The following is a 20,970-nucleotide window of genomic DNA, read 5'->3' as shown; positions in this document are numbered from 1 at the left end:
CATGCCATGTGCATGTCCTTCATGTTTATTTATTTATTTAGAGTCCAAACCGAACTCACCTGAAATTTTCCTTATATATTTGTTCATCATAATTTGTAGAGATGTGGTGGATCACGACAAAGAAACACCATCTTATGCGTTAGGTACGTGTAACATATATAACCCAGCAGGACACCGGTCACCGGCGTCTGGTGTCTGGTCGTTCGATCTTCTACACTAGGACCAATCTAAAATTAACGAGATCGTCGATCGAACTCAGAGGAGAGCTCAAGATGGACGTCATGATGACAAGTCCGGACATCCACCAGCACGATCTGGTGAGTTTCGGGCCCGGGCTCCGCGACCGCGGCGTAGTTGAGGTCGAGGGCACCGAGGTGGACACGTTCCAGATTCTCCGCCTGGACAACTCCGTGGTGACCAAGAAGGCCAGCGACCTCACCGTCATTGACAGGAGCTACCTGAACATCGCCCAGGTGGTCGCCTCGGCGTCCGACGAGGGCGGACAGATCGGCGTCGTCACCGGCGCCACCAGCGTGCTCGACCTGGTCAAGCTCGACGAGCGCGGCGAAGTGGTTGAGGCCTTCAGCGGCGTGTCGCCGTCTCGCCTGCGGCGCGTCAGGGCGCTCGTCCTCGGCGACCTGGTCGTCTCCGGGCCGTGGCTCGGCCAGGTCGCCGATGTGTCCGTCGACGTCACGGTGTCATTCGACGACGGCGCCGTCTGCATGGTCGCCGACGCGGAGATGATGCTACGAGTAGCAGCGGAATACAAGAACCACCATTACCTCCCTCAGAGGAACAGTCGTTTCTACCCGGGGCTGCGGGTCGGCCCAAGTACTGTTTTCAAGGACGCCAGGTGGCTTCGTGGGCACTGGCACGCCGACCGCGATGTAGCCATAGGCACCGTCGTGAAGGTGGAGATGTCCGGCGTACTCGTCCATTGGATCGCCTCGACACACTGCGGCACCGACCGGCTGCTCGTCGAGGAATCCGCTCCTCCGGCTTACCAAAACCCTCATGACTTGACCTTCTTCTGCATGGCTTACAACAATTGCGGTTGGGCGCCAGCTGACCGCTGCTTCTTTACCGAGCCCAGTTCGGCCCATGGTGAAATAGCTTTTGCTCATGATCCTCAACAGGAGGAAGAGCGACAGCACGATGCATGCTTGGATAAGCTGGAGCTGCCCATGAACGTCGCCAAGACCCACACCTATGTCGACGTGCTGTGGCAGGACGGCACACAACAACATGGCGTGCCATCGGAGTCCATGGTCCCTTTGCACATCATCAACGACCAAGACTTTCTACCTGGTCACCACGTGGTTGACAGTGCATTTCTCGACGGCGGCGCAACCGCTAGTACCATCAACGGTGACATTGCTTTAGATGGTAGTACCAAACCGGCAAGGCGTGTTGGTGTCGTGAGGACTTTTTGTTGCAGGGACCAGACGGTAAATGTGTCATGGTTCAAGGCCACGGCGTGCCCTAGCGAGGCTAGGGAGGTCGAGTGCAACGAGACCGTGAGCGCCTACGATTTGGAACTGCATCCTGACGACCTTCCTAACCTAGGAGATATTGTTGTTCGACTCCTTCCATCAAGATCATCTGACCGCGGAACATCAGTACAGTCATGGAGCAACACGAAGAAGAATGCCGATCTTTCCTGGGTGGGACGTGTTATTGACCTTCCTGATGGCCATGTGCAAGTCAAGTGGGGCGACAGAAGCATCTCAACGGTACGTGTATATGCCTACACAGTTGTGGGTATCATGAAAAAATTTAGGGTAGAGAAAATAGTACTCAAATTGTGTGGATTTGCAATGGATGCACCTTTTCTGTTAAAGATCCACATATCCGTTCATGCATGTGTGTTCGATTTTTTTCCTTTTTGCTGAAATATATAGATCACATGGTCATATATATACTTGTGGCCTTTTCAGACTATACTGAAACTCTAAACATGTTATTTTACTTCCAGGAAACGTCTGGGTCCACTAGGACTCGGACACTCCCATCGTACTCAGCTCTTTAGTGTTGTTGTTGACCTTGATAGAGCATGCTGCAGGTGTTGCTCCATGAGATCGTTGTTGCCTACCAGGACGACTACATGGTATCACCAAACGAAGAAATAGATGAGGACAGCAGCACGGAGGAACCTGAAGAACCAACCGCCGCCGACACGGTATTTATTCATCCATCATTTGTACTGCCTCTACGCAGTTCTACCAAGCACACCCGCTCGGCACCAAACAATTTTCTCTGTGTCAACATAATATATGTATTTATACTAGCTAACTGTTCCGGGAGAAGAGCATTCACCAGTTGACACGGCTTATCTTATTGTAGGACAATGATCCATGCAACCCAGCAGAGGATGGCGATGCTGAGAGCGACAGTGGTGAAGCCAACGAAGACAGGACGCCAGAGACGTTTAAAGGCCGGTTCAGTTCTTTCATCTGGTATTTGCTTCGATTTACCGGCGAAGTGTTGTCCCGGGGTAAGGGGTTTGTGACAATATGGTCTCTGTCGTGGTTCCCACGTTCGAAGTCACCTGTAGCCACCAAGGAGAACCTTGGAGCGGGAGAGGAAAAGATTGCTACAGATGCTATCAGTGGCGACCTATCTTTCTGTTTCTCACATTTTGATATAGTGCATAGCCCTCCGGATCACCATTACATTGACAGCGCAGACGAGGTATTTGTCTCCAAATGCAGGCATGCTATCGGTCCACATGCTTAATTATGATATCCTTTGGTTTTTTGCACTTGGGTTGATGAGTTAATATGTGAGCTCAAATTAGGCATTGCATAACCAACACTACGTTTATTTCACCAAATACAGGGTGCTAGCCGTGGAAAGCGTTGGCTTAAGACGGTACAAAAGGAATGGAAAATTCTAGAAAAAAACTTGCCAGGTAGCAGTCGGAAATATTTTTCATAGTTATACCATGCAGCTATGTTGTGTCCATGTTCCAACCAACCAGCTACTTCTTTATTTGCAGAGACCATCTATGTGCGTGCTTTCGAGGACCGGATGGACCTTCTCCGGGCAGTGATGGTCGGTGCGCGTGGGACGCCATACCAGGACGGGCTATTCTTCTTCGACCTCCAGCTGCCCCCGTCCTACCCAGCCGTGCCACCCCAGGTTTACTACCACTCCTTCGGTCTACGTCTCAATCCAAACCTCTATGAGTCCGGCACAGTGTGCCTCAGCCTGCTCAACACATATGGCGGCGAGGGAACTGAGGTGTGGTCACCGGCGGCGTCGAGCCTCCTCCAAGTCCTTGTGTCCATCCAGGGCCTTGTCCTTAATGACCAACCTTATTACAACGAAGATGGCTATGAGACCCTAGTAGGTACACCATTCGGCCACCGCAACGCGCTGCCTTACAACGAGAACGCTTATCTTCTCACCCTCCGGAGCATGCTCCACCTGCTACGCCGGCCACCCCAAGAATTTGAGGGGTTCGTAAAGGACCACTTCCGCCGCCGGGGGAGGTTGGTGCTCACGACTTGCGAGACGTATTTGAAAGGATGTGTTGATGAAACAGTCTTGGGAGATGACAATGCCACCGTGGTGAGCAGGGAGCGACCTTGCTCGGTTGGGTTCAAGCTTGCTCTAGCCAACGTGATACCGACCCTCGTGGCAGCCTTCATAGAGATCGGCGCCGAGGGCTGCCAAGAGTTCCAGGAGATGAGAGTCTCATTGCCACGTTCTCTAAGCACCACTCAATAGGCAGGAGTATGTAACGTGGGTGGTATAGACTTGTGCCTCTTTTTTTTTTTTTGGAAAGTAGACAAACCTCTGGGTCTTCACGGATGCACACAATTATTATCATGATTGTTGATTGCTCAAATTTTTAATTTGAGCGCGAAGTGTTGTTGCAACATATCATGTGATACATATCCAAGCATAATATTGGTGACACCATACCCTGATACGATCAAGGATCTTGCTGATCTTTTAGAGGTATCTCTCGCAGACCCAGTTTTTGCAAACACTAGGTAAACATAGCTCAACGATGCGATGTATTCAGACAAAACCATGACCCGTAGCACCAAAATTTCAACAGCTAGTCGTCGGACAAGCAGTTCATTCAGTCACAAGTAACATCAAAACAATCGGACAAATAAAATTAGGTGGCAATGCAACGTGCTGTGAATCTGTGATACAAGCAGAGCAGTCAGGCATACAATTTGTTCCCAATTCTTGTCAGTTTGCAATCGCATCAAAAGCTTAGAACTCCATGCATAACAGCTACATCTCAGGCCACCATGCGTCTATGCGACTATTCCTGCTGCATACTTGTGGTGTCGCCTGGTCATGCATAGTTCGTTGGTCCTACTCTGGGTGCTTGAGTATCTCCTTGCATCTTGAGATCCTTAGACAATGCCAAACTGAATAACCCTTCACTTCAAATCAATATGTAAGAACCATATATATGTGATTGTTTTACCTCGGTACCTCAAATCAATTGCATAGTAGTTCTGAATTCTATTTTTTTGATAAAGAAAATATAGTAATACCAAGTAGATGGTAATTACACCTACCCTCTGCGACAACATAATATCAAAATACATCAAGGATGCACACAGCCGAACGAAAATAAAAAAAATCCAGCCGAACTGAACAGTGGAGCATCAAAAACTACAACCACCAATGGCCACAACCGGAGTAAAAAAGGTTCTCCTATAAACGAGGCCTCCAACAAGAAACCAGTGCACAAAACATCGCCATCGTTTGATCATCAGATAACAGACTTTTACCATGAAGAAGTTCTGAATATATTTCAGACAATGTCTTTAACAAGAAAATGAATATAAATCTGCCCTTGCCAGGTACAACAAGTGAAGGTCAGACCTAGGATTTTGACCCCGAAAATCGAGACTAGGTTCCCAAATAACACCACCAATAAAGAAACCCCCCTTGTGTTGCCGGCCCCGCTTGCCGAGCCTGCTGCATAACACCGATCATCCGGTAAACAGTCTTCACACTTACAAACACACACCATTGAGATCCACCGGTCTTTGGGGCACAACAATCTTGATATCTCCCGTCATTGCTAGCACCACAGTAATCAGAGCTAAATAAGCCATGGTCGACGTACCCGGTGGTGCCAAAAAAGGTGAGTCCTCAAGATGTGTCTCCTCGAAACCGTACAGTCAGATTCACCCATGTGGTAGTTCTGCCAAGCGGAGAGGAGCACTTCTGCTTCGGTGCTCCTCCTCTAGAAAAATTATGGGTGCGTTAAACACAACAGTGGAGATTTTTCTATACCTGTTTGTAAGCGGGGCACGATCGCAATTTTAGTGTGGGTCCACCGTCCGTATAGCCATGTATAGGCTCGTATGACCCGTGTTGTGTTGTACCTTGTTTTTGTACGGCGTGAGACGGTACTTAGGTGGATGAGATCATTTACTGGTCACATGACCTCTTTTTTTTCTTACGTGAGGTACACATACCGTATCAATACACACCGGTATACATGGGTTGGATATATATGGGTTTCGGTGGACCCAACACAGAAAAAAAAACCACTATGACACTTCAACTTCGTTTAGGGGGAGCACCGGAGCAGGGCTCGGAGAGGAGTACGTCTACATTCAATGAAACCTCCAATGCAGCCGGGATGTCCTCTTGCTTCAACCGAAAACTCGCCGTCCTCAGCGCACATGCTAGAGGCCGTCATTAGCGGCTCTAGTGCAAGGACAGCGAGGATCTACAACCCACGCGGTGACCGACGACCAGACAGATGAACCACATCAATTGCGCTGTCGTAGTCTTCAAAGATCTTGTTACAGAGCAGATCCACGGGAAAGACAGGAGAGAAGCTCAATGCATGCAACTCCCACGGGCAGAACCTCCATCATGCTCATGCCAATGGTTTTTTCTTTTTGCGAATAGGACATGCCAATGGTTGAATCCTAGGAACTTTCCATCACAAAAGCCCAGCCTTAATCGTGTGGAGATGGAGATGCATCACACCCATATCGCGGTGAACTCTCTGTGCCTGACTGGAGATGGGAGATAGCTATGGGCAGAGAATAAAACGTGGAGTGTCACATGAATTTGCCGGTGCTTGAGCCATCAGTTTTTGTCGACAAAACCATGGAAGGGTGGACTCTGGTTCGTCGGCGGCGTTGGTCGCCGGCGTCCGTCAAGAAGGTCCGTGATCCGGGAATTACGGAGAATTCAAATGTGTTGACTGTGGGCCAAGCCCGGTTGCGGGCTGGTGCACAGAGACCTGGGTATCGTTCAGGCCCAAAGCGCCAGGTAGGATCACCTCTCGATCAGTTGGAAAGAGATCAAGTATCCATGGTTGCCAAGGTAGGCAACGCGACTGCTGGGTTTGCGTTTCGACGTTTCCTAGGGTTAACCTGGAAGAAGTGTGAGGCGGCGGCTCCTATCATCCGTCGTCACACAGCTGAGGTCGTCATGAGTGGAGATGGTGGTCGGGGAGGATTCAACCCTGGGCGAGGTGGTTTCAACTCTGGCCGAGGAGGGTATGGTGGCGGCCGCGGAAACTATGGTGGCCGCGGTGACTTTGGTGGTGGCCGAGGTGATTTTGCTGGTGGTCGTGGTGACTATGGCTTCGGCGGGGGGCGCGGTGACTATGGCAATGGGCGGGGTGGTTATGGAGCCGGTCGCGGTGGCTATGGTGGTAACCGAGCTGAATATGCTCCGAGAGGTAGGTTCGGCCATGGTGCTGGACGGGGCAATGCTGGCTATGGCGGCGGGCGTGGTCACCAGGGCAATGGCTTTGGTGGCTTTGGAGGAAGTCGCCAGTTTGTCCAGTGGGAATCAAGTGGATCGGCAGGTTCAGGTCCTAATGGCAATTGGGACAACTCTCGGTATGGAGGGAATCAACAAAGGTGGAGCTCAGGGCGGGGTGGCGCCATGGTCAATCGGAATAGGGGTCAGGACGTGGAGGGTGCTCTTCGAGGAGGCATTGATGCCGATCTCCTGCAGCAAACTGTCCAGGCGATGGTGGCGGCTGTGACGGCAGCTACGAAGTCAAAGGAAGGTCCGGCTGTCCAATCTTCTGGGCAAAATTCGGAACCAGTTATTGTTGTTGCTGAGGCTGTTGAGGCTCCGGTTGCAGGGCTTAACTCGTCGGCAACACAACAATTGGGGACGCCTCAGGTGATACCAGAAGGTTCTGGGACAGCTGCTACTGACAAAGAGAATGAGGGTCAGGGTGCTACTAAGAAGAAAAAGGAGGATAAAATGGGATGTTTTCATTGCAAAAAGCCGGGGCATTATATTGATGATTACCCTACTCCTTTATGTGATATCTGTGAGTCTATCCATCATGTCACATCTGCTTGCCACCTGCTAAATGCTCCAAAACCATCTGCGATTCTTCATGGTTATGCAAATGAGGGGCTTATGTTTTTTGAGCTTGCATGTGGTGTGTTCAAGGCCAAGGCAGAAAGTCCCAAACTGGCGAAGGTAACTGTTGAAGGTGAGACCTTGACTATTCCAGAGATTATAGAACAGCTCAAGAAAATTGTTCCTTCTGAAAAGTTTAACTGGGAGGTTTTTCATTTCAAGGACAATATTTAAAGAGTTAAGCTACCTAGTAAGTTAGAGGTCCAGCGTTTGAAGAATTTTGGCACATACATTTGCACCGACAAGGAGGCTTGTTTGGCTTTTGATTCATGGTCATCTGTGGAGGAGCCCCTACACATGCTTCCAGAGGTTTGGGTTCGTGTTTCGGGGCTGCCTTCGGATGTTAGATCGGACTATCTAACCTTATGGGGAGTGGGAACTCTTTTTGGTAAAACTTTGTATGTGGATATGGCCTATACTCGAAAGAATAAAGTGCTCAGAACCAAGATTGGATGCCTTGATCATATACTTATTCCCGCAGATAGTGACATGTTCATCAGGAGAGGGTTCTATAAGTTACGCTTTGAAGTGGAAATTGAGGAACAGTCTCACGAGGTTAATATGGTGGATGCTAATAATGGTTCTGATGGACATAATGGCGATAATCAGGGTGAAGAGAAGCATGGGGATGCTCATGACATGGACATGGATAGTAAGGAAAAAGACTCTGGGGCGGAACCGAAAGGTAATGATCGAGAGGGCTCTAATTCTCATAATGGAAGGGAGGGTATGCAAGAACAGTGTGAATTTTTAGAGGCTATTCAGTTTGGAACTATGGATGCTATTTGTACCTCTCCAGGTAATCAGTATACTGCAAAAAAATTGAATCAAATTGGCCTTGTTTTCATTCCTAAATCTCATAACAAAGTTTCTGCACAAAATGACAATTTTAGCGCGGTATTTCATGTAGATCTGCGGCAGAGGGAAGATTCTCCTGGTTTGTTGGGCCTTGGGATCGGTGCAGATGGTCAGAACACTGCCATTGGGCAGGAACTGCCTGTCGTTTCGCCAGCTCGGCATGCAGCCAATGGGAAGCCATCTGCAGGCCGACTGCAGCCGCAGGGCTGTGCTGTCGCCGGGTCCCCGGGCGCGACGCCACGCGACACTGACAGATTCGCTCTGCCCGTCAGCCAGGTGCAGGCGCCTGCATGCGGGAGCACAGATGGGTCTGGATCTTTTGTGCCGAGGAGAGGTGCTTCGCCAGCTGTGGCGGCTCTGCCTGCGTCACAGAGGATCCCGTCGGCGGTGTCCAGTCAGCCTGGGCACTGCACGCCCGACGACGCTGGTCTGTCGCCAATCATTGGCAATAGTACGGCTGGATCGGCTGTGTCTCCCACTGCTATGGCCCTTGGTGAGTCTGATGGGGATAGTAATGCTAATATTGTAGATGATTTAAATTATGGTTTTTCGCAGCCATTTGATCGCGTTTTTTCTGATGACGCTGTTCATGCTGATATTGAATGTGGTAATGCAGGAGTGGGATTAAGTGTTTCTTTGGGTCAGCCCAAGAGAGGTACTACGGAGGAGGTGGTGCCAATGGCTAAGGGAGCCATTCCAAGCATGGGCTTGAAAGAACCGATGGGGGTTGCCTCGTATCCAGTGTCTTCTGGTAAGCCTTTAGATACTTCTGTTTCCTTTACAATGAAGGTGAAAGCCGGTGTGAGTTTATCCTTATTTGATCATTCTATTGATTATATGGCAGTTCGTCCTACTACGGAGGAGGTTATTGCTTTTGGGGGAATTCCTCAGCCTCCATTAGGTGTGAGATCTAGTACTAGACTGGATAGCCAGCCTGGTGGAGATATGCTTCAAATGGAGAAGGCTATGAGGAATGCACAGTTGAGGGATGTTCCTCCGAGTGTAGGTAAGTCTATGCCTCCTAAATTTTCTATTGTCAATTTACCTAATGATGAGATTATACATAAGACGGAACGGTTGGGTATTTCCTTAGGTAAATCTGAAGGAGAGGTAGTGAAATCTATTAAAGGAATTAAATTGCTAGAAGAAGAACGAATATTAACCATTCTGCAGAAAAATATAGATGAATATGTAAATAAGGAGGAGGACCCTTCCGCACTTGTGATGTCTAAAGTTTCTACCCTATGTGATGATCTGGTAGAGGATGATTGCATCCCATTGGATTTAGATGATCATTTGGAACACCTAAATCCGGTAATTAAGGAAAAAAGACTAGGGTTAGGAAAACCTATGATACTAATAATATTCGTAAAAGCACGCGGAGAAGAATTAAAAGACAATTTTCTTGATGCAGAATATAAAAGGAATGAATTGGAATCCTGGGGGGTTTGGGGATACTGCTAAGCATTTGTTTGTAAAAGAGGCAATTAGAGAACATAAATTAGACTTTGTAGCCTTATTGGAGACTGGAAGGTCTAATTTCTCTATTCCTTTTTTAAATCAATTGGCTGCGGGATATAGTTATTCCTGGTTTTGCTTACCACCGCATGGTAGATCAGGAGGTATTTTGGTTGGTATTAATTCTGACACACTTGAGGTACTCAAGGTGAGTACTGGAGATTTCTGTGTTAAGCTGCATATTAAGTGTAAAAGGGATGGTTTTGAATGGATCCTTGTGCCAGTCTATGGGGCTGCCCAAGATGCACATAAGGCTGAATTTTTAGCGGAATTGGTCAGAATTTGTGAGACGGAAACATTACCTATGTTGGTGGGTGGTGATTTTAACATTATTCGAAAACGTGAAGAAAAAATAATGATAATTTTAAAGCTCGTTGGCCTTTTGTGTTTAATGCCATTAATGAACATTTGAACTTGCGCGAAATTGCTCTTTCGGGAAGATAGTTTACGTGGGCAAGTCGTCGGGAAGTACCAACTTATGAGAAATTGGATCGAGTGCTAGCTTCCATTTCTTGGGAACAAAAATTCCCTCTTGTCACTGTGCGGGCATTGACAAGAGCGGACTCTGACCATACTCCGATTCTTATTGACTCAGGGGTGAAAGCACATTTCGGTAATAAGTCAAAGTTCTCTTTTGAGTTGCATTGGTTGCGACAAGAAGGGTTCTTTGACATGATTGAAAGGAGTGGAAGTCCGTTTTAGTGGGGCTGAATCCCATGGATGTGTGGTTGAATAAATTGAGATATATCAGAAAATTTCTTAAAGGTTGGGCAAAGAACCAAAGTGGACAATATAAAAAAGAAAGGGATAGGTTAATAGGTATTATTGATGGTTTAGATATGAAAGCTGAAACAAACTGCTTATCGATGGTAGAGAGAGAATCGCTAACAGAGGCAAATGATAAGCTGAATAAATTACGAAGAGAGGAAGAGTCTAAATGGGCGCAGAAAGCTAAAGTTAAGCATATCCAAGAAGGAGGGAGTAATACGAGGTATTTTCATTTGATTGCAAATGGGAAACATAGAAGAAAGAAAAATTTTCAATTAGAACAATAGGAAGGAACTATTGTTGGGGAAGATAATTTGAAAGTCTACATTACTGAGTTTTATAAAAAATTATTCGGGGCACCGACATCAAATAATATCTTTTTGGTAGAGGAAGAGGTACAGGACATTCCCCAGATATCGACTGTTGAGAATGCGATCTTGACAGCTTCTTTTTCTGAGGAAGAAGTTCATGAGGCACTCTTTCAAATGGAATGTAATAAAGCGTCGGGGCCTGATGGTTTTCCGGCAGAGTTTTATTAGAAATTTTGGGAAGTAATTAAAGAAGACTTGATGGCGTTGTTCAATCAATTCAGTATTGGGGATTTGCCTCTCTACAAATTGAATTTCGGAGTCATTACTTTATTACCGAAGAAAGAGGATGCGGTGCAAATACAACAATATCGACCTATTTGTCTACTGAATGTGTGTTTTAAAATCTTTACCAAGGCTGGTACAAATCGTATTACCGGAATTGCCCCACGAGTCATAAGACCAACACAATCCCCTTTTATGCCGGGAAGGAATATTCTAGAAGGGGTGGTCATTCTTCATGAAACTATTCATGAGTTACATACTAAGAAATTGGATGGGGTTTTATTTAAGATTGACTTCGAAAAGGCATATGATAAAGTGAAATGGTCATTTTTACAACAGACCTTGAGGATGAAGGGGTTTGCTCCTGAATGGTGTAGGATGATCAGTCAATATGTACAAGGGGGTAGTGTCGGAGTAAAGGTAAATGATGACATTGGTCATTACTTCCAAACAAAAAAAGGTTTGCGGCAAGGGGATCCTTTGTCGCCCATTCTTTTTAATATTGTGGTGGACATGCTTGCTATTCTAATTGAGAGAGCAAAAATGATAATCAGGTAGGGGGACTTATTCCTCACCTTGTTGAAGGGGGATCTCTATCCTACAATATGCTGATGATACTATTCTCTTCTTGGAACATGATCTCCAGAAAGCAGTAAATATGAAGCTGGTCCTATGTCTTTTTGAAGAGCTCTCTGGGCTTAAAATTAATTTCCACAAGAGCGAGATTTTTTGTTTTGGGAAGGCAAATGATGAGGTAGACCAGTATAAACAGATCTTTGGATGTGATGCTGGGTCTTTACCTTTTAAATACTTAGATATTCCTATCCACTTTAGAAAGCTTAGAATTTCTGATTGGTATCCAGTGGAGACCCGATTTGAGAGCAAATTGGGATGCTGGAAAGGCAAATTATTGTCCTATGGGGACAGACTTGTCCTTATCAATTCAGTTTTAACAATCTTACCAATGTTCATGTTATCTTTTCTAGAAATACCTGTCGGGGTAAGGAAAAGATTGGATTTTTATAGGTCTCGTTTCTTCTGGCAATCTGAGGAAAATAAAAGAAAATATAGGCTCACCAAGTGGAATATCGTTTGCAGACCCAGCGATCAAGGGGGTCTTGGTATTGAGGTCCTTGAATTAAAAAATAGATGTTTATTGAGTAAATGGCTTTATAAACTTCTTAACGAGGATGGGGTGTGGCAGGAATTGCTGCAGAATACATACCTAGGACAAAAGACCTTATCCGGGGTACAAGCTAAACCAACAGACTCTCCCTTTTGGAAGGGATTAATGAAGGTTAAGGATGATTTTTTAGTAGAGGAGTTCTACAGATAGGTAATGGTACCAATATCCGTTTCTGGGAAGATACCTGGTTAGGTAGTTGATACGAGTACAGCACGCGTCCGTTGGGAACCCCAAGAGGAAGGTGTGATGCGTACAGCAGCAAGTTTTCCCTCAGTAAGAAACCAAGGTTTATCGAACTAGTAGGATCCAAGAAGCACGTTGAAGGTTGATGGCGGCGGAGTGTAGTGCGGCGCAACACGAGGGATTCCGGCGCCAACGTGGAACCTGCACAACACAACCAAATTACTTTGCCCCAACGTGACAGTGAGGTTGTCAATCTCACCGGCTTGCTGCAACAAAGGATTAGATGTATAGTGTGGATGATGATGTTTGAAGAGAACAGTAGAACAAGTATTGCAGTAGATTGTATTCGATGTAAAAGAATGGACCGGGGTCCACAGTTCACTAGTGGTGTCTCTCCCATAAGAATAAGCATGTTGGGTGAACAAATTACAGTTGGGCAATTGACAAATAAAGATGGCATGACAATGCACATACATGTTATGATGAGTAGTGTGAGATTTAATTGGGCATTACGACAAAGTACATAGACCGCTATCCAACATGCATCTATGCCTAAAAAGTCCACCTTCAAAGTTATCATCCGAACCCCTTCCAGTATTAAGTTGCAAACAACAGACAATTGCATTAAGTATGGTGCGTAATGTAATCAACAAATGCATCCTTAGACATAGCATTGATGTTTTATCCCTAGTGGCAACAACACATGCACAACCTTAGAACTTTCTGTCACTATCCCAGATTTAATGGAGGCATGAACCCACTATCGAGCATAAATACTCCCTCTTGGAGTTACAAGTAATGACTTGGCCAGAGCCTCTACTAATAACGGAGAGCATGAAAGATCATAAACAACACATAGATAATAGATTGATAATCAACATAACATGGCATTCAATACTCATCGGATCCCAACAAACGCAACATGTAGCATTACAGATAGATGATCTTGATCATGTTAGGCAGCTCACAAGATCCAACAATGATAGCACAATGAGGAGAAGACGACCATCTAGCTACTGCTATGGACCCATAGTCCAGGGGAGAACTACTCACACATCACTCCGGAGGCGACCATGGCGGTGAAGAGTCCTCTGAGAGATGATTCCCCTCTCCGGCAGGGTGTCGGAGGTGATCTCATGAATCCCCCGAGATGGGATTGGCGGCAGCGGCGTCTCTGGAAGGTTTTCCGTATCGTGGCTCTCGGTACTGGAGTTATTATCGACGAAGGTTTAAGTAGGCGGAAGGGTATGTCAGGGGGCGCCACGAGGGACCCACACAACAGGGCCGCGCGGCCCAAGCCCTGGCCGCGCCGCCCTGGCGTGTCGTCGCCTCGTCGCCCCACTTCATTTCCCTTTCGGACTTCTGGAAGCTTCGTGGAAAAATAAGATCCTGGGCGTTGATTTCGTCCAATTCCGAGAATATTTCCTTACTAGGATTTCTGAAACCAAAAATAAGCAGAAAACAACGAATCGGCTCTTCGGCATCTCGTTAATAGGTTAGTGCCGGAAAATGCATAAATATGACATAAAGTATGTATAAAACATGTAGGTATTGTCATAAAACAAGCATGGAACATAAGAAATTATTGATACGTTGGAGACGTATCAGTAGTACACCATTAGCACAACAATATCCATCCTTATATAACATTGTGCATCACAAGAATGTAACAGTAGCTCATGTGTTAGCCCAAACGCCTCTGAATATCGGTTTCAGAAGACTGTTAGTGGGAAACAAATGGTCTTTATGGTTGCAGTTATGCCGAAGACTTATGAGGATTAATTTATCTGATGAGAAGGATCGGTTTGTTTGGAAATTGACAACAAATGGCGTATTTACAGTGAAATCTATGTACGAGGATCTTATGAATGACCATACCCTTTTCTGCGAAAGTATCTTTGGAAAGTTAAAGTTCCTTTAAAGATAAAAATATTTATGTGGTTCTTAAGCAATAAAGTTTTACTTACTAAAGACAATTTAGCCAAAAGAAGATGGAATGGGTGTACAAAATGTGTTTTTTGTGGTGAGCAGGAGACTATTGAGCACTTGTTCATCACTTGTCCTTTAGCTAAAATTCTTTGGCGTACGATTAATTTTACTTTTGCTCTCCCACCTCCAACCAATATTACCAATATGTTTGGTAATTGGTTAAAAGGAGTTGATATACAATCTAAGGCCTTCATCCGTATTGGGGTCTCTGCCTTATGTTGGTCTATCTGGAGGTCAAGGAATGATATTATTTTTAACAAAAAACCTTCATTTCACTTTTTGCAGGTTACCCATATGGTGTCACATTGGGTCCAGTTGTGGGCTCTCCTGTCACCGGAGTGACAGCGGGATGCTATGGTTACTGTATGCACTCGGCTCCAGATGGTCGCTCAGGATATCTTGTGCCAGGCTGGCTGGTGGCAGAATAGACGGATACAATGATGTGTAGTCCCTCTGTTTTGGTTTTCTTTCGCTCGTTGATTCTTGTATCAATTCTAGGCGATGTCTAAGATGTTTTAACTATGTACTCTTATACTTTTAATAAAAGGCCGTGTGCATCATCATGATGCAGAAGCCGGGGTTTCATTCCCCATTTCGAAAAAAAAACACCCTGCCACCGCCAAGCGTACTCCTCCGGCAGTGGCAGGGTGGATTGATGACGGGAAGAGAGCCCTTTTGGCAGGAACAAAACTACAAACGACATTCTCTAGCCATCTCACAATAACTATAACATGTCTTTTCATTGTACTAGCCATGTTGTCAAAGTTTACACGACATTCATGCATGTGTTGATTCACATTCACATCTTGTTATGAAATTTCGTACATCCTTGTTTTCTTACTAGGCGGTTGTTTCCATCTATATCCTTGTATTTGTGCATTTTTCATTAGTTCTGGATCAACACCGTTTAGCTTTCACACTTTCTTTCACAAATAGAGCATTGCGATAATAGGTAAAGGCATCCAAGAGATCATTCATCGGTGGCCACCGCTGGAGCAGCTCTACTAGCTTGGAAGCTGATAAATCACTATTTTTTCTTCGAAATGGGGAGTTTAACCCCGGTTTCTGCATCATGATGATGCACACGGCCTTTTATTAAAAAACTGAAATATTTAGTTTTACATCACAACTCAATCTTCGCCTACAGTTGATACAAAAATCAACCAACGGAACAAAAAGAACATAGTAATATTGCACATCACTATATCCTCCTAGTATGACGCCAACCAGTCTGGCACAAGATATTCTGAGCGACCATCTGGAGCCGTGTGCATCCAGAAACCATGGCATGCCGTTGTCCCTCCGGCGAAAGGAGGGCCCATAGCTGAACCTAGTGTCCGATCATATGAATAACCTGCAAGTAATGAAAAAATTGTTTTTTTGTTAAAGATAATATCATTTATTGCCCTCCAAATAGACCAACATAAAGCAGAAACCCCAACTCGGATGAAAGCTTTAGATTGTCTATCTACTCCATTTAACCAATTACCAAACATATTTGTAATATTGGTTGGAGGTGGAAGATCAAAAGTGAAATTAACCAAAAAAGTTTAGCTAATGTTTCATGTTCCCCACAAAAACACATTTCATACACCCATTCCAATTCCGTTTAGCTAAATTATCTTTAGTTAACAAAACTTTGTTACCAAGGAACCACATAAATATTTTAATTTTTAAAGGGACCTTAACCTTCCATAAATATTTCCTCAGGAATGGGGTGTGATCACTCATAAGGTCCTCATACATAGATTTTACTGTATACAGACCATTGGTTGTAGAAAGCGATCCTGCTCATCATTTAGATTTACCCGTATAAGTTTTTGGCATAACTGTAACCATAAAGTCCATCTGTTTCCCAACAATGCCCGTCTAAAATAATATTCAGCGGGCTTTGAGCCAACACATGAGCTACCGTTATGTTTTTATGCCGCACAATATTATATAACGATGGGTATTGATGTGCTAGTGGGGTGTTCCCTAACCAAGTATCTTCCCAGAATCGAGTGTTCAGTCCAATTCCAACTTTAAAGGAACCTCTATAAAAAAACTCCTCCTTCACTCTCACTAAACCCTTCCAGAAAGAGGAATCTGTGGGCTTAGCTTGTACTGCCGATAAGGTCTTTTGTTTTAAGTATTTATTCTGTAACAGCTCCTGCCACATCCCGTCCTCATTAAGCAACTTAAAGAGTCATTTACTCAATAAGCATTTGTTTTTGAGTTCGAGTACCTCAATACCTAAGCCACCTTGATCTTTAGGCCGACAAACAATATTCCATTTTGTAAGCCTATATTTTCTCTTATTTTCATCAGATTGCCAGAAAAACCTAGATCTATAGAAGTCCAATCTTTTCCTTACCCCAATAGGTATCTTGAGAAAGGATAGCATAAACATATGCAAACTAGTTAAAACTGAATTAATAAGGACAAGTCTATCTCCGTAAGATAATAATTTTCCTTTCCAGCAGCCCAGTTTGGTTTCAAACCGTGTCTCAACTGGATACCAGTCAAAATTTCTTAGTTTTCTGTAATAGATAGGAATACCTAAGTACCTAAAGGGAAGGGATCCAACATCACATCCAAAGATCTGCTTATATTGATCCTCTTCATCCTTTGCCTTACCAAAACAGAAAATCTCACTTTTATGAAAATTAATTTTTAGTCCCGAAAGTTGTTCAAAAATGCATAAGATTAACTTCATGTTTACGGATTTGAGGAGGTCATGTTCCAAAAAAGGATCGTATCATCAGCATACTATAGTAAGGAGATACCACCCTCAACAAGATGAGGAATAAGCCCTCCCGCCTGACCATCATTTTTTGCCCATTCAATTAAGATGGCAAGCATATCTACTACAATATTGAACAACATTGGAGACAGAGGGTCCCCTTCCCGCAGTCCTTTCTTTGTTTGAAAATAATGACCAATGTCATCGTTTACCTTCACTCCAACACTCCCCCTTGCATAAATTGCTGAATTAAGCTACACCATTTTGTGGCAAAATCCTTCATCCTCAAAGTTTGTTGTAAAAAGGACCATTTAACTTTATTATATGCTTTTACAAAATCAATCTTAAACAACACCCCATCCAATTTCTTACCGTGTAACTCATGAATCGTTTCATGGAGAATGACTACCCCTTCTAATACATTTCTACCCGGTATAAAGGAAGTTTGTGTCGGTCTAATAACCTTTGGGGCAATCCCCGTTATTCTATTTGTTCCTACCTTAGTAAAAAAAAATTGAAACAGACATTTAGTAAGCAAATGGGTCTATATTGTTGTATCTGTACCGCATCCTCCTTCTTGGGTAACAAAGTTGGGTAACAAAGTGATGACACCAAAATTGAGTTTGTAAAGAGACAAAACTCCTGTACTCAACTCATTAAAAAGTGCCATTAAGTCAAGTTTTATTACTCCCAAAACTTTTGGTAAAACTCAGCCAGAAAGCCATCAGCCCAGGTGCTTTATTATGTTCCATCTGTGATATTGCCTCAAAGACCTCCTCTTCAGTAAAAGGAGTTGTTAAAATATCATTTTCATTAGATGAAATCTGCGAAATATCATGCACCACCTCTTCTACTAAAGAAATGTTGCTTGGATCCGGTGCCTACTTTGTTAACCGATATAGGAGCTTGCTTATAATCTAGATGTTCTACAAAACTTGTGATCGACCCTAAAAACGAAGTTTGTGTTGCTTTTGGGTATTTTGTTGAGTAGAATGTGAGTATTTCTTTACATAGATGGTGCCTCATCTAAAGCCCAATATTCAACTCTAGCAATAGATGTGGAGCTTTTACATGATACATACAGACAATAAAGCGTAAAATGTGTCAACCAAATTGCCGCAGCACAGTAAAACTAGCAGCTCATAGTCACAAGTTAACATCATAACAATGAGAAGCAAAATTTGGACTTGAGCCTCGGTAAACCTGCAATTGATGGATTGCAGCGCCACCTTCTAAATTTTGGGTCATAATGACCAACATTTTACCATAAAAATCGACAAATCCCACAGTTTGATGTACATTGGAAGATACCAAGTGTTACTTTAGTGTGACACCCCTTTGAACATCTGAACGTTTTGTTTTTCACTATGAATCTCAGGAGCAAGACTCGGCTTGTATCCATGGTTCCATGGCAGACACTTTCCTCTATCTATCAGCTTCCTGGATGTTTAAGTGTAAAAATAGACAAATAGTCTCAACATCTAGCCATGGCATGCTTTTTTTGCCTTTCTCCAGTATCCTAGTATTACTCACACCAAGTCCATATTAGTTTTGTACCTTTTTCAACTTTCAACTATGAAAATCTGCATTCCTCCGCCTAACCACCTCACCAGTTTATACAGAAAGAAAATGTACTACCCACCATCAATTTTTTGCGTTGTTGACATGCATAAGTTCATGTACATTCAGAAGTAGCATGTGAGCTTGCTTCTAGCCTAAATGTTATAGATCCAGAATAAGTCAAAATAAAACCACGACACTTATAAGAGGGAGTACAAGAAATTGTGTAGTACTCCAGCACAACATAATATTAGGCCATCTCCAACGGTAGCCCGCAAACGGTCATTTTATGTCCGTCACCATTCGTGGGGACCGAAAGCGAGGTCTAATAGTGACCTGCAAAAAGAACGCGCCCAGAGACATATCTGTTTTGGAGCAAATCTCAGCCTAAATTTTGGATGGATTTGCGGTCCTTCGGATAGGCCCGACCATCTATCTCGCGCTAGTACTTGTCCGTTAAAGACCCTCCCACCAACCACACTTCTCCCTCCCTGCTATCCTCCAACCGCCACCCGCGCCCATCACCTAGCTCCATCCATGGAGAGCAGGGTGCTCCATGCCTTTCCTGAGACCGTACCGGATGCCCACGCCTATTCCCAAGGCCACAAATCCAACCGCCATGGCCACAGTTGCTGCCGGCACCACAGCCGGTCCTGGTTGTGGTCAGCCAAAAAGGCCAAAGAAGGATCTCACGCAGGAGGAGAAGGCAGCAGAGTCGAGGAAGCGGGCTTGCCGCAAAGACAACATAAAGACCAAGCTTGCTGCAGCTGCGGCGGCCCAAGAAAGGGCCGAAGCATTGGCATACGCTGCCCAAGTTTACACCCATGCTAACGCCATGGTCATGGCCTCCTAAGTGGCGTTTCTTGCCAACGATCATGTGCTGGCCAACGCCCTGAATACGAGTTGTGGCTCGTCCGCATACAAGCCCTTGCGCTCGTCATGCCACACACCAACGGGATCCTGGTTGTCCAGGGACAAGTCACCGAAGATCGGCGAGTCTTTTCCGCCCGTGCCAGCCAATTCCCCGTGCTTTGCAAAACAAAAATGTACTTGATGACCCAAGCTTTGAGCCACTTCAAGATCGCCAACAAGATAATGAGCTTCAACATGGTCCATTGTTGGACCGCGGTTAGAGATTGTCCCATGTGGCACGAGCTCTTTGCGTCACATGACGCCGATGCAAAGCCCGAGAAATCCAACGCCATCGATGTCGATAGTTCCGCCCCAAGTGAGGCAAGTGCATCAATGAGGCTGAGGGGACATACAAGCTCCATGGCGGAGGCCAAGCGTGATGCCTCCTCGCAAGCGGCCATGGAGACGATCAAGACACTCCTAGGGACAAGAACGTGTCAAGTGAGAAGAGGGACGAGAGAAAGCGCCGGGAAAAAGAGGACTCCGTGAATAACTATGTCAACATATAACACAAGAAGCTCGCCGTTGAAGAGATCAACGCCCACGACAGACGCAAGGAATTCGAGCTTGCCCTACTCAGCGATGAGGCCAAGCTCATGGCAACCCCCTTGACCGACAACATGGATTCTACTCAACATGCATGGTTGGAGATGAAGACGAATAGATGATGATGGTCCTTGACCGAGATGTGTCATTTTTCGCACAGTAATTTGTGTCTAAATTCTTTTGAACTTTGGGTTATGCCGGCAAGACCGGTTTTGAACTATGGTGTTATAATAATTTGAATAATTTGTTATTTTTATTTTTTTACTAGAACTATTTAACGTTTGAAATATAAATTTCTTAAACTTGCGAGGCCGTGGACCAATGTGGTCAACCGTTGGGGCTTGCAGCCCCATACGAACCTGGAACTCTTCCCTGTTTTGCGAGCCACCGCAATCGAACCCAAATAAATAGTTTGGCGGACCAAAATCCACCGTTGGAGATGGCGTTAGGCTCGGCATAGAAACCAACGGCCAACTCAAGTGTAGCAGTTGAGCGTAGCTCAAAGTTAAGGCAGTCATTCACCCAAACCATGATCCCGAATCAAAGCAGCAGTTCATTCAGTCAAGATAACCATCAAAACAATAAGAAAGACGATGTGCTTAGCCTAGTGGTTGGGGTCGCAATGGCGCACCCAACGACCGAAGTTCGATTCCTATCCGCTTCTACTATATCAAAAAAGTGTCTATTTTCTCTTAGACACGGTTTCATTTTTGGCGACGTGAGCTTAGCCCAGTAGTTAGGAT

General features: G+C 45.0%; 1 protein-coding gene across 1 annotated transcript; it reads left to right on the top strand.

Annotated features, from left to right (window-relative positions):
* The first annotated feature begins 272 nt into the window (after nt 1–272).
* On the top strand, nt 273–3,732 carry LOC124690930 (probable ubiquitin-conjugating enzyme E2 23). Its single transcript, XM_047224247.1, has 5 exons — nt 273–1,733; nt 2,051–2,179; nt 2,344–2,691; nt 2,839–2,911; nt 2,999–3,732. The coding sequence occupies exons 1-5, from the start codon at nt 273–275 to the stop codon at nt 3,730–3,732; spliced, it is 2,745 nt and encodes a 914-aa protein (XP_047080203.1).
* Nucleotides 3,733–20,970: the final 17,238 nt, after the last annotated feature.

Source organism: Lolium rigidum, chromosome 2 (assembly GCF_022539505.1).
Source record: "Lolium rigidum isolate FL_2022 chromosome 2, APGP_CSIRO_Lrig_0.1, whole genome shotgun sequence".
Lineage (NCBI taxonomy): Eukaryota > Viridiplantae > Streptophyta > Magnoliopsida > Poales > Poaceae > Lolium > Lolium rigidum.
The sequence above is the reverse complement of the archived record's forward strand: the minus strand, read 5'-3'. Positions and strand labels throughout refer to the sequence as shown.

Excerpts from the sequence above, each read along its gene's own strand:
- LOC124690930 (XM_047224247.1), top strand. The coding sequence starts at position 273 with ATGGACGTCATGATGACAAGTCCGGACATCCACCAGCACGATCTGGTG. Across the intron at positions 2,180-2,343 it reads AACCAACCGCCGCCGACACG|GACAATGATCCATGCAACCC; the intron begins GTATTTATTCAT and ends ATCTTATTGTAG. Across the intron at positions 2,692-2,838 it reads ACATTGACAGCGCAGACGAG|GGTGCTAGCCGTGGAAAGCG; the intron begins GTATTTGTCTCC and ends CACCAAATACAG.